This window comes from Carcharodon carcharias, chromosome 17 (assembly GCF_017639515.1).
Source record: "Carcharodon carcharias isolate sCarCar2 chromosome 17, sCarCar2.pri, whole genome shotgun sequence".
Classification (NCBI taxonomy): domain Eukaryota; kingdom Metazoa; phylum Chordata; class Chondrichthyes; order Lamniformes; family Lamnidae; genus Carcharodon; species Carcharodon carcharias.
In genome coordinates this window covers 98523613-98537059 of record NC_054483.1, presented here as the reverse complement: position 1 = coordinate 98537059, position 13447 = coordinate 98523613, and the positions used below count along the sequence as shown (strand labels likewise).

The 13447-nt window shown below is 48.6% G+C and overlaps 1 protein-coding gene across 1 annotated transcript in view; it reads left to right on the top strand.

Moving 5' to 3' along the window:
- The window catches only part of rrp12 (ribosomal RNA processing 12 homolog), a 60804-nt gene that overhangs the window by 21099 nt on the left and 26258 nt on the right, over positions 1-13447 (top strand). Inside the window, exons 9-11 of the mRNA XM_041210283.1 lie at positions 2254-2352; positions 2607-2698; positions 3729-3840. Coding sequence (XP_041066217.1) covers positions 2254-2352; positions 2607-2698; positions 3729-3840 — 303 coding nt within the window. The remainder of the gene's footprint in view (positions 1-2253; positions 2353-2606; positions 2699-3728; positions 3841-13447) is intronic.

Here is a 13447-nt window from a genome sequence, read left to right as displayed (position 1 = left end):
CATCGTCTTTCAGAGATCAATGGGGACTCCAGGTTCGAGGCTCCCATCAATGAAGAAACTACATTAAAATGGTTGCACATTCCGAAACTCTCACCTCTGTGCACTGTAGTCTTACCTTCGTCTGCCACCCGAACCTCTCCATGTCGGCTGCATGGGGAGCGTGCTGACTTTCCAACTCAAGGGTGTTCTCCTTGAACCTGGTCAGCAGCAGCAGGTTGGGCGGGTCACCACCTGTCCATAACCTCTCCGACTGATTATGGCTCGTCTTCTCCTGAAAGGACAGAAGAGCATTGATTAGTCCACTCTCTACCTGCAGCGCCATTGCAGACTGGCCAACCCCACCTGAGGAACACCTTGCAGGGCACATCAGCGTTGTGGCCCTTGAACCACAAAGCACTCAGTCCAAGCAGCCAGGGCTCACCCGCTTGGCCAGCTCCAGCATCATTGACAGTTGGCACTCAGACTCTAACACCCTGAGCTCCACAGAAGGACAGCCAGTCCCTAAAACACTTCTGCACACCAATCCATGTACAATGTCATGACTGCTGACCAGGCGGCCCCCTCCTCCCAGGCTTTCTTCGTCCGATGTGGTGGCCTCCTCCTTCCGTCCCCTCCTGGCAGACACTTCCTCCAGGAGCATGGCGAGGCCCTCATTCGAAAAGACTGCCCACCCATCCTGCCCTCTTGCCTGGCATCTCCAGCCAAGGCCATAGGAACCATCTCCGTAACGCAGACTGTATGCTTCTTCACCGGCAACCTTCAAGGGGCTGCCTGTGCCATTTTTAAACTGCCCATCAGGTCACCATTGGACCCAGCGCATGGCGCGCCCGGCCCTTCCTGACCATTGGGAAGCCGTGTTTCGCGCTAGGCAGGCCTTAATTGGCCAGCCAGTGTGAAATAGTGATCATGGGCGGCGGCCGGTTTCCCAGCTGATTCCAAACCCGCCAGCTGACCTGAACATTTAGGCCATAGTCTCTGTCCTTGAACCCCCTTTAAATTTTACAATTTATTTTATATTGTCTCCCCTCATTCTTCCTACTAAAGTGTGTTAGGATATTTCTTTACTCCTGACAAGTTTAAGGAATAGTGCATAAAGGTTATTTTCCACTGGAGATGAGATCCTGTAAATCCCAAGTGCAGATGAAGGCAATTTTGGCCTGGTTTTGATTTACTTTTCATATTTCTCAATTATATCTTGTACTTTGATCCATATTTAAATCTGTGCCTTGGGATCCCTGGACCTTTTGTGATCAGGAGATTGAGACATCTGTCCTGTGTTTGTTGCTGGGGCGAATGTCCCACTGTTTCCACTTCCTGTTATCAGTTCTGAGTAGAAGGCTATGGGCAGCAGCTATCACTGTTGCTATTTACGATTCACTGGTCACTGAGAGACCCACTTCATTCTGGCAGCTGCTATTCTGAGTTGCCCTCGGGTGCTGCCCTGGAGCGCCACTTGTCAGAGCTGTGGAAATGGGATGAAGTGAACTCTCTCGTTTCTCTGTCTCTATGAGGTATGGCGTTCAGTGAGGTGTTGTCAGCTCAGAGTGGAGCCTGCAAGGATTGGCTCTGAAAAACAGCAGAAGAGTGAGCTCACCCTCCTTATCCCAGTCCAAGGCCTTGCTTCCTCCATGAGCATCATCACGTGCTGTTGAATTGCAAATGAAGGTGTTGCAACAGCTCATAGAGCAATTGTAACCCAGGGGTCTTTGCACCCAAACCCTTGCTGCCCCTCCCTGAGACCCTCACTGGCCACCTAGCCCCCTCCCGTCAAAGAACCTCGCTGGTCCCTTAAGGCCCCAGCCGAACCCTGAAACCCTCACTGGTCCCCTCAACTCCCCGCCCTGGCAAAGACTCACTGTCCTCCAAGACCCTCGCAGGTCCCCTAAACCCACCTCCCCCAACCTGAGACCCTTGCTGGCCCTGCAACCCACCCCACCGGGCTACCTCTGCTCTCCGAGACCCTTACTCCAAACTACCAACCCTCCAAGACCCTCGCTGCTTCCCCCCAGAGACCCTTACTGGCCCCCAATATCCTCAGACTCACAGTGCCCCCAGAGCCCCTCTCTGCCTACCCCTCCCCACTGAGCCCCTCATCGTCCATCCTCCCTACGGACACACTCGTCACCCCTCCTCACCCCAAAGACCCTTGTCGCCCCCTCAACCCCCCCGGAGACTCTGTTCGCCTCTCCTCCATGCCCCATTCCCCTCGCGGCTGACAGTGCAAGCTCCCATGTCACCCTCTTTGTTTTGCAGATGGTGACGGCGTGTGCAATGCAAGCATTCCACGGACTCTTTGTCGCCAAACCAAACCCAGCAGCCCTGACAGCAGAACTCAACGCTCAGATCATAACTGTGAGTGAAGACCCCAACAATGGGATGGGCACATGGGTGATCGAGGGAGGGGTGCACGTTGGAGTGGTCAGGGCACAGGTGACCTGGAAGGATTGGGCAGTGTATGTGTTTACCTGGGGTGGGTTGTGAGGTATGAGTAACCCTGGGAGAGGTTGGGTGGCCTATATGGGGACAGGGAATGGTCAGTGGTTTTATGTGAGCGGTGCTTGTGTGTATTGGTTAGCATTTGGATGAATGCTGTATTTCCTCTTCAGGCTCTGTATGATTATCTGCCGAATGTGAGTGACCTACAGCCTAGCATGGCCTGGCTCACCACCATGGAGAAAGCTCATATCAACCTGTGCAGGTAGTAAATTTGCTTCAGCAACTGAGTGACAATTTCACCGCACTTGGGGAAGCAGGATAGCATGCAATTCAGGCAGCAGGGAGTGTTTATTTTGGGTTCTGCAGCAAGGCAGAGTTTAGGATGTGGGGTTTATTTTGGGGTCTATAGGGTACGGAGTTTTTTTGGGGTATGTGGTGGCCAGGATTTGTTTTGGGGCCTGTAAAGTATGGGGTTTATTTTGGGGTCTTTGGGGTACGGGGTTTATTTTGGGGTCTTTGGGGTACGGGGTTTATTTTGGGGTCTATAGGGCATGTGGTTTATTTTGGGGTCTGTAGGGTATGGGGTTTATTTTGGGGCCTGTGAGTGATGGGATTTTTTTGGGGGTCTGTAGGATACGTGGTTTATTTTGGGGCCTGTGGACGATGGGGTTTATTTTGGGAGTCTGTAGGGTACAGGGTTTATTTTGGGGGTCTGTGGGTGATGGGGTTTATTTTGGGGTCTGCAGGGGTACGGGGTTTATTTTTGGGGTCTTTGGGGCACAGAGTTTATTTTGGGGTCTGTGGGTGATGGGGTTTATTTTGGGGGCTGTAGGGTACAGGGTTTATTTTGGGGCCTGTGGGTGATGGGGTTTATTTTGGGGTCTGCAGGGGAACGGGGTTTATTTTGGGGTCTGCAGGGCTACGGGGTTTATTTTTGGGGTCTCTGGGGCACGATGTTTGTTTTGGGGTCTGTAAGGTATGGGGTCTATTTTGGGGTCTGTAAGGTATGGGGTCTATTTTGGGGTCTGTAAGGTATGGGGTTTATTTTTGGGGTCTGTAGGGTAATGGGGTTTATTTTTGGGGTGTGTAGGGTATGGGGTTTATTTTTGGGATCGATAGGTTACAGGGTTAATTTTGGGGTCTGTAAAGTATGCAGTTTATTTTGGGGTCTGCGGGGGACAGTGTTTATTTTGGGTGGTGGTGGTGCGGGATTTTGTTGTCGCCCTGTGCTCATTGATCCTAAGTGTGCCTTTTGACCCTCTCATGTACCCACTCTGACCTCCTGTTGTTAGGTTGCAGGATTCGTTATGTTTGGCTCATCTCCCTCGTCTCTTCTCCACAGCCATCAGTTGCCTCCTGTCACCCCACTCACAGCTGATGGCAGCTGCAGCAGATACCATGAAGGTAGGCTAGAGTCATTGCCTTTGCTGCAAGGTCATTTTTCCCTAGTCACAAAAATATATGGGAATGATCCCTCAGAGGTACCTGATGCAGGGTTCGAATCATATGCTGTAAAGATTTTGGTGCAAACAGAACATGTGAGAGAATCAGGTTGATGCACACAAATCATTGTGGCCTGAATTGATGATTGAATTTTTGAGGGCAGAGGAGGTAAATTGTGTCGGTCAGCTTTTGCGGGGTCAGTGTACTGAATGTTTCAACTCCTGTCTACAGTGACCTGAGACCCCAGGTGTTGAGAGTCCCAGTAAAATGTTTACAGCACAGGAGAAGGCCATTTGGCCCATCGTGTCTACACCGGCTTTCCAAATGAACATTATGAACTAGTGCCATTGCCCTGCCTTTTCCCATACATTTGCACATTGTTTCTATTCAAATTACCATCTAATGCGCTCTTGAATGCCTCGATTGAACCTGCCTCCGCCACACTTCCAGGCAGTGCATTCCAGACTTGAACCACTCGCTGTGTGAAAAAGTTTTTTTCTCATGTCACATTTGCGTCTTTTGCAAATCACTTGAAATCTGTGCCCTCTTGTTCTTTATCCTTTTACTAGTGGGAACAGCTTTTCCCTACCTACTCTGTCCAGCCCCCTCATGATTTTGAATATCTCTATCAAATCTCCTCTTAGCCGCCTTCTCTCCAAGGAGAACAGTCCCAGCCTCTCCAATTTATCTTTGTAACTGAAGTAAACCTCTTCTGCACTCTCTCCAATGTGTTCACAGCCTTCCTATAATGTGGCGCCCAGAACTGTACATAATATTCCTGCTGAGGTCTAACGAGTGTCTTATATAAATTCAGCATAACCTCCCTGTTCTTTCATGCCCCTATTAATAAAGCCCAGGATACTATATGCTTTATTAACTGTTCTCTCCACCTGTCCTGCCACCTTCAATGACCTATGCACATATACACCCAGGCCTTCCTGCTCCTGCACCCCCATCAAAATTTCACCCCTTATTTTATATTGTCTGTCCATGTTTTTCCTACCAAAATGCATCACCTCACCCATCTCCACCATGAACTTCATCTGCCACTTCAACTTGTCTATGTCCTTTTGAAGTTCTACACTGTCCTCCTCACAGTTTACAACACTCCCAAGCTTCGTATAATCCACAAACTTTGAAATTGTCCCCTGCACACCAAGATCTAGGTCATTAATATATATCAGGAAAAGCAGTGGTCCCAATACCGACCCCTGGGCAGCTCCACTACAAACCTTACTCCAGCTCGAAAAATATCCATTGACCATTACTCTCTGGTTCCTATTTTTGAGCTAATTTTTTAATCTATGTAGCTACTGTCCCTTTTATTCCATGTATAACAACTTTTCTCACAAGTCTGTTGTGTGGCACTGTATCAAATGCCTTTTGAAATTCCATGTACACCTCTCCACGACCTTTTGTGTCACATCTTCAAAAAATTCTAGCAATTAGTTAAACACAATTTCCCCATTAGAAATGCATGCTGGCTCTTCCTTATCAACCTTTATTTTTGCATGCGACTACTAATTCTATTCGGAATAATTCTAGAGTCTTGCCCACCACTGAAGTTAAATTGACTGGTCTGTAATTGCTGTGTTTATCCTTACAACGTTTTTTGATCAAGGGCATAATGTTAGCAATTCTCCAGTCCTCTGGCTCCACCCCGAAGTCCAGGGAAGACTGAAAAATTATGGCCAGTGCGCCTGCAATGTCTACTCTCACTTCCTTCAATATCCATGAATGCATCTTGCCTGGTCCCAGTGCCTTGTCAACTTTAAGTACCGACAGTCTATTCAACACTTCCTCCTTATCAATTTTGAACCCTTCTGGTGACAGTTTCCTCATCTGTCACCACGGCCAGGGTAGCATCTACCTCCTTGGTAAAGACGGATGCAAAGTATTCATTTAATACCTCAGCCATGCCCCCTTCATCCATGTGTAAATTCCCTTTTAGGGCCCTAATTGGCCCTACTCCTCCTTTTACCACCCTTTTACTACTTATATGCCTATAGAAGACTTTGGGATTCCCCTTTATGTTGGCTGCCAGCCCTTTCTCATAATCCCTCTTTGCTTCTGTAATATGCTTTTTCACCTCCCCTCTGAACCTTCTGTATTCCTCTTGGTTCTCAGTTTCTACCTGACACTTATTCTTCTTTAACTTACTTTCTAGCTCCTTTTTCATCCAGGGAGCTGTGGATTTGTTTGCCCTACCTTTTCCCTGTTGATGGAATATATCTTTGACTGTGCCCAAACCGATTCTTTTTTGAAGATATCCCATTCTTCAGCTACAGTTTTTCCTGGTCTTTCGTTCCAGTCTATCTGGCTGAGTTCTGTTCTTGCACCATTGAAGTTGGCTCTTGTCCAGTTAATTATTCTCACTCAGGATTGTTTATCGTCCTTTTCTATCATCATCCTAAAATGTACAATGCAATGGTCATTGTCTCCTAAATGTTCCCCACTGACACTTGTAAATGAGGTAGGCCAAATAGATCAAGAACCAGGTCTTTTCCTGTTGAATTGGACAGATAACTGCTGTAGAAAATTCTCCTGAACACAATCCAGGAGCTTTTGCCTCTCTCCACCCTTTACATTACCACTGCCCCAGTATGCATTCAGGTAATTAAAGTCACCCATTATAACTACTCTATCATGCCTGCATCTCTCTGTAATTTCCCTGCAGATTTGTTCTTCTACGTCCTTCTCACTATTTGGCGGTCTATAGACTACACCAAGCAATGTAATTGAACCCTTTTTGTTCCTTAGCTGTAGCCAAATGGATTCTGTCCTTGAACCCTCTGGAGCATCCTCTTCCTCCTGCACTGCAATGCTCTCCTTAACCAATACTGCCAGCCCTCCTCCTTTCCTTCCTTTCCTATCTTTCCTGAATACCTTGTACCTGGGAATATTTAACACCCAGTTCTGCCCTTTCTTGATCAGGTCTCTGTTATCACCACAACATCATATTTCCACATGGCAATCTGTGCCTGTAGCTCCCTAGTCTTATTTACTGTACTCCGTGCATTCATATACATGCATATATAGTAACCTTGATTTAGATTTTGTTGCTTTCTCCTTCACCCAAACTTCACCTATGAACTTACTATTTTCTGTACTTGTGCTATCTGTCCCTCCCAGTATTTTGTGCACCCTGGTATTCCTCTCTAATATTCTGTCTCAAATCTGTGCCCTCCAGTTCTCAACACTTCCGCCAATGGGAACAGTTTCTCTCTATCTGCTCTGTCCAGACCTCTCATGGTTTTGAACACCTCCATCAAATCTCCTCTCACCCTTCCCTTCTCCAAGAAGAACAGTCCCAACTTCTCCAATCTATGTAATTGCACATCACTGGAACCATTCTTGTGATTTTTTTTCTGCACTGTCCCTAATGCTTTCACATCCTTCCTAAACTGTGATGCCCAGAACTGGGGGGGGGGGAGGTGGTGGTGTATTGGTATTGTCACTGGACTGGTAATCCAAAGACTCAGGGTAATGCTTTGGGGACTGGGGATCGAATCTGGAATTAAAACCCGAATGATTGTCGTAAAAACTCATCTGGTTCACCAGTTTCCTTGAGGGAAGGAAATCTGCCGTCCTCATCTGGTTTGGCCTAGCTGTGACCCACAGATCTGTAGTAATGTGTTTGACTCTTAAATGATCTCTGAAATGGCCCAGGAAGCCACTCAGTCACAAAAAGGAATGAAACCAAATGGACCACCCAGCATTGACCTAAGGACCAGAAACAACAGCGGCAAACTCAGCCCTGACGACCCTGCTAAGTTTTCCTTACTAACATCTGGCGGCTTGTGCCAAATTTGGGAAAGCTGTCTCACAGACTGGTCATGCAGCAGTCTGACAAAGTCATCCTCACGGAATCATACCTTACAGATAATGTCCCAGACATCACCATCCCTGGTTATGTCCTTTCCCACTGGCAGAACAGACCTAGCAGAGGTGGCACAGTGGTATAGTCAGGAGGGAGTTGCCCTTGGAGTCCTCAGCTCTGACTCTGAACCCCATGAAGTCTTATGGCATCAGGTCAAACATGGGCAAGGAAACCTCTTGCTGATTGCCATGTACCACCCTCCCTCAGCTGATGAATCAGTGCTCCTCCATGTTGAACACCACTCATAGGAAGCACTGAGGGTGGCAAGGATGCAGATTGTACTCTGGTTGGAGGACTTCAATGTCCATCACCAAGACTGGCTCAGTAGCACCACTACAGACTAAACTGGCTGAGTCCTAAAGGACATAGATGCTAGGCTGGTTCTGCTGCCAGTGGTAAAGGAACCAACAAGAGGGAAAAACATACTTGATCTCATTCTCACCACCCTGCCTGCCACAGATGCATCTGCCCGTGACAGTATCGGTAGGAGTGACCACCGCATTGTCATTGTGGAGACAAAGTCCTGCCTTCACATTGAGGATACCCTCCATTGTGTTGTGTGGCACTGCCACCGTGCTAAATAGGATAGATTTTGAACAGATCTAGAAACTCAAGAATGGGCAACAATGAGATGCTGTGGGCCATCAGTAGCAGCAGAATTGTACTCAACCACAATCTGTAACCTCATGGCCCAGGATATCCATCCACTCTACCATTGCCACCAAGCCAGGGAATCAACCCTGATTCAATGAAGAGTGCAGGAGGGCATGCCAGGGACATCACCAGGCATACCTAAGAAATGAAATTTCAACTTGGTGAAGCTACAGCACAGGACTACTTGCGTGCCAAATAGCATAAGCAGCAAGTGAAAGACAGAACCAAGCGATTTCACATCCAGTGGATCAGATCTAAGCTCTACAGTCCTGACACATCCAATCGTGGATGTTGGTGGGCAGTTAAACAACTCACTGGAGGAGGCGGCTCCACAAGTATCCCCATCCTCAATACAAAAACAGAATTACCTGGAAAAACTCAGCAGGTCTGGCAGCATCGGCGGAGAAGAAAAGAGTTGACGTTTCGAGTCCTCATGACCCTTCGACAGAACTTGAGTTCGAGTCCAAGAAAGAGTTGAAATATAAGCTGGTTTAAGGTGTGTGTGTGTGTGGGGGGCGGAGAGATAGAGAGACAGAGAGGTGGAGGGTGGGGGGGGGTGTGGTTGTAGGGACAAACAAGCAGTGATAGAAGCAGATCATCAAAAGATGTCAACGACAATAGTACAATAGAACACATAGGTGTTAAAGTTAAAGTTGGTGATATTATCTAAACGAATGTGCTAATTAAGAATGGATGGTAGGGCACTCAAGGTATAGCTCTAGTGGGGTTTTTTTTATAATGGAAATAGGTGGGAAAAGGAAAATCTTTATAATTTATTGGAAAAAAAAGGGAAGGGGGAAACAGAAAGGGGGTGGGGATGGGGGAGGGAGCTCACGACCTAAAGTTGTTGAATTCAATATTCAGTCCGGAAGGCTGTAAAGTCCCTAGTCGGAAGATGAGGTGTTGTTCCTGCAGTTTGCGTTGGGCTTCACTGGAACAATGCAGCAAGCCAAGGACAGACATGTGGGCAAGAGAGCAGGGTGGAGTGTTAAAATGGCAAGCGACAGGGAGGTTTGGGTCATTCTTGCGGACAGACCGCAGGTGTTCTGCAAAGCGGTTGCCCAGTTTACGTTTGGTCTCTCCAATGTAGAGGAGACCACATTGGGAGCAACTAATGCAGTAGACTAAGTTGGGGGAAATGCAAGTGAAATGCTGCTTCACTTGAAAGGAGTGTTTGGGTCCTTGGACGGTGAGGAGAGAGGACGTGAAGGGGCAGGTGTTGCATCTTTTGCGTGGGCATGGGGTTGTGCCATAGGAGGGGGTTGAGGAGTAGGGGGTGATGGAGGATTGGACCAGGGTGTCCCGGAGGGAGCGATCCCTACGGAATGCCAATAAGGGGGGTGAAGGGAAGATGTGTTTGGTGGTGGCATCATGCTGGAGTTGGCGGAAATGGCAGAGGATGATCCTTTGAATGCGGAGGCTGGTGGGGTGATAAGTGAGGACAAGGGGGACCCTATCATGTTTCTGGGAGGGAGGAGAAGGCGTGAGGGCGGATGCGCGAGAGATGGGCTGGACACGGTTGAGGGCCCTGTCGACGACCGTGGGTGGAAAACCTCGGTTAAGGAAGAAGGAGGACATGTCAGAGGAACTGTTTTTGAATGTAGCATCATCAGAACAGATGCGACGGAGGCGAAGGAACTGAGAGAATGGGATGGAGTCCTTACAGGAAGCAGGGTGTGAGGAGCTGTAGTCGAGATAGCTGTGGGAGTCGGTGGGTTTGTAATGGATATTCGTGGACAGTCTATCACCAGAGATTGAGACAGAGAGGTCAAGGAAGGGAAGGGAAGTGTCAGAGATGGACCACATGAAAATGATGGAGGGGTGGAGATTGGAAGCAAAATTAATAAATTTTTCCAAGTCCTGACGAGAGCATGAAGCGGCACCGAAGTAATCATCGATGTACCGGAGAAAGAGTTGTGGAAGGGGGCCAGAGTAGGACTGCAACAAGAAATGTTCCACATACCCCATAAAGAGACAGGCATAGCTGGGGCCCATGCGGGTACCCATAGCCACACCTTTTATTTGGAGGAAGTGAGAGGAGTTGAAGGAGAAATTGTTCAGCGTGAGAACAAGTTCAGCCAGACGGAGGAGAGTAGTGGTGGATGGGGATTGTTCGGGCCTCTGTTCGAGGAAGAAGCTAAGGGCCCTCAGACCATCCTGGTGGGGGATGGAGGTGTAGAGGGATTGGACGTCCATGGTGAAGAGGAAGCGGTAGGGGCCAGGGAACTGGAAATTGTTGATGTGACGTAAGGTGTCAGAGGAATCACGGATGTAGGTGGGAAGGGACTGGACAAGGGGAGAGAGAAGGGAGTCAAGATAATGAGAAATGAGTTCTGTGGGGCAGGAGCAAGCTGAGACGATCAGTCTACCGGGGCAGTTCTGTTTGTGGATTTTGGGTAGGAGATAGAAGCGGGCCGTCCGAGGTTGGGCGACTATCAGGTTGGAAGCTGTGGGAGGGAGATCCCCAGAGGAGATGAGGTCAGTGACAGTCCTGGAAACAGTGGCTTGATGTTCAGTGGTGGGGTCATGGTCCAGGGAGAGGTAGGAGGAAGTGTCTGCGAGTTGATGCTCAGCCTCCGCGAGGTAGAGGTCAGTGCGCCAGACAACAACAGCACCACCCTTGTCAGCGGGTTTGATGACAGTGTCATGGTTGGACCTGAGAGAACGGAGTGCAGTAAGTTCAGAGAGAGACAGGTTAGAATGGGTGAGAGGAGCAGAGAAATTGAGACGACTAATGTCGCGCCGACAGTTCTCAATGAAAAGATCGAGAGAAGGTAAGAATCCAGAGGGAGGGGTCCAGGTGGAGGGAGAATATTGGAGACGGGTAAAAGGATCCGTTGAACTGGGAGAGGACTCCTGCCCAAAGAAGTGAGCCCGGAGACGAAGACGGCGGAAGAAGAGTTCAGTATCATGCCGAGCCCGAAATTCATTGAGGTGAGGGCGTAAAGGTATGAAACTAAGTCCTTTGCTGAGCACTGAATGTTCAGCATCGGAGACGGGAAGGTCAGGGGGTTTAGTGAATACACGGCTGGGGTTGCGATTGGAAGAAAGGGTGGGGACGGAGGGACAGGCAGGGGTGGAGGGTCCTAGATGGGTGTTGGTGTCGATGAGTTGTTGGAGCTTGCGTTCCTTAGCACTTGAGAGAAAGAGAAAAAGTTTCTTGTTGAGGCGTCGGATGAGCCGAAGGATAAAATGAAACTGGGGGCACGCGCAGCTTTGAAAAAGGGTACGGCGGTGCTGCTGGAGGGAGAGGTCGAGTGTGTTCATATGGCGGCGCATGGCACTGAGTGTGGATTTCAGAATGTGACGGGAACAGCAGTCCGAGAAACGTTTTATGTCCCGGAGATACCTGTAATCCTGGGTGGGTTCGAAACATGAGGGGTGGAATTTCAGTTGAAATCCACGTGGGGTAAGTCGGAGACGGAGACAGTCACTGAGAAAGGAGATATGGCTGTGAAAGCGGGTTTTAGTAAACACCTTGTCAAACACTAGGAGGGAAATGGAAAGCAATGAAGGTGAACAAGGCAACAAAGAGATACGGAAATCTTGTCGCAGAGAGGAACAGAACTTCTTCAAGGAGGTACTTCAATGATGGGGAAGCCCAGCATATCAGTGCAAAAGATAAGGCTGAAGCTTTTGTAGCAACCTTCTGCCAGAAGTGCTGAGCGGATGAACTATCTTGGTCTCCTCTGGAGGTCCCCAGCATGACAGATGCCAGTCTTCAGCCAGTTTGATTCGCTCCATGCGATATCAAGAAATGGCTAAAGGCACTGGACACTTCAAAGGCTATGGGCCCTGACACCATTCATTTGTAATCCTGAAGACTTGTGCTCCAGAACAAGTTGCACCTCCAACCAAGCTGTTACAGTACAGTTGCCATCTACCCGGCTATGTGGAAAATTGCCCAAATATGTCCAGTACACAAAAAGCGGGACAAATCCAACCCGGCCAATTACCGCCACATCAGTCTACTCTCAATCATAAGTAAAGTAATGGAAGGGGCCATCAACTGTGCTATCAAGCAGCAATTGCTTAGCAATAACCTGTTCATGATGCTCATTTTGGGTTACATTAGGGCCACTCAGCTCCTGACCTCATTACAGCCTTGGTTCAAACATGGACAAAAGAGCTAAACTCCAGAGGTGAGGTCAGAGTGCCTGCCCTTGACATCAAGGCAGCATTTAACTGAGTGTGGCATCAAGGGGCCCGAGCAAAACTGGAATCAATGGGAATCGGGGAAAACTCTCGGCTGTTTGGAGTCATGCCTAGCACAAGGGAAGATGCTTGTGGTTATTGTTCTGTCATCTCAATTCCAGGGCATCAGTGCAGGAGTTCCTCAGGGTAGTGTCCTAGGCCCAACCATCTTCAGCTGCTTCGTCAATGACCTTCCTTCCATCATAAGGTCAGAATTGGGGATGTTCGCTGATGATCACACAATGTTCAGCACTATTCGTGACTTCCCAGATACTGAAGCAGTCCATGTCCAAAAGCAGCAAGACCTGGACAATATCCAGGCTTGGGCTGACAAGTGGCAAGTCACATTCACGCCACACAACTGCCAGGCAATGATCATTGCTGACAAGAGAGAATCTAACCATCGCCCCATGACATTCAATGACATGACCATCGCTGAATCCTCCACTATCAACATCCTGGGGTTTATCATTGACCAGAAACTGAACTGTACTAGCTATATAAACACTGTAGCTACAAGTGCAGGTCAGAAGCCACGAATCCTGTGGCGAGTAACACACATCCTGACTACCCAAATCCTGTCCACGATCTCCAAGGAGTGTGATGGAATACTCCCCACTTGCCCGGATGAGATAGCACCACCAACACTCAAGAAACTTGACACTGGTCAGGACAAAGCAGCCCGCTTTTGTGGCACCCCATCCACAAACATTCAGTCCCTCTACCACTGACGCACAGTAGCAGCAGTGTGTACCATCTACAAGATGCACTGCAGGAATTCACCAAGGCTCCTTAGGCAGCACCTTCCAAACCCACGACCACTAACATCTAGAAGGACAA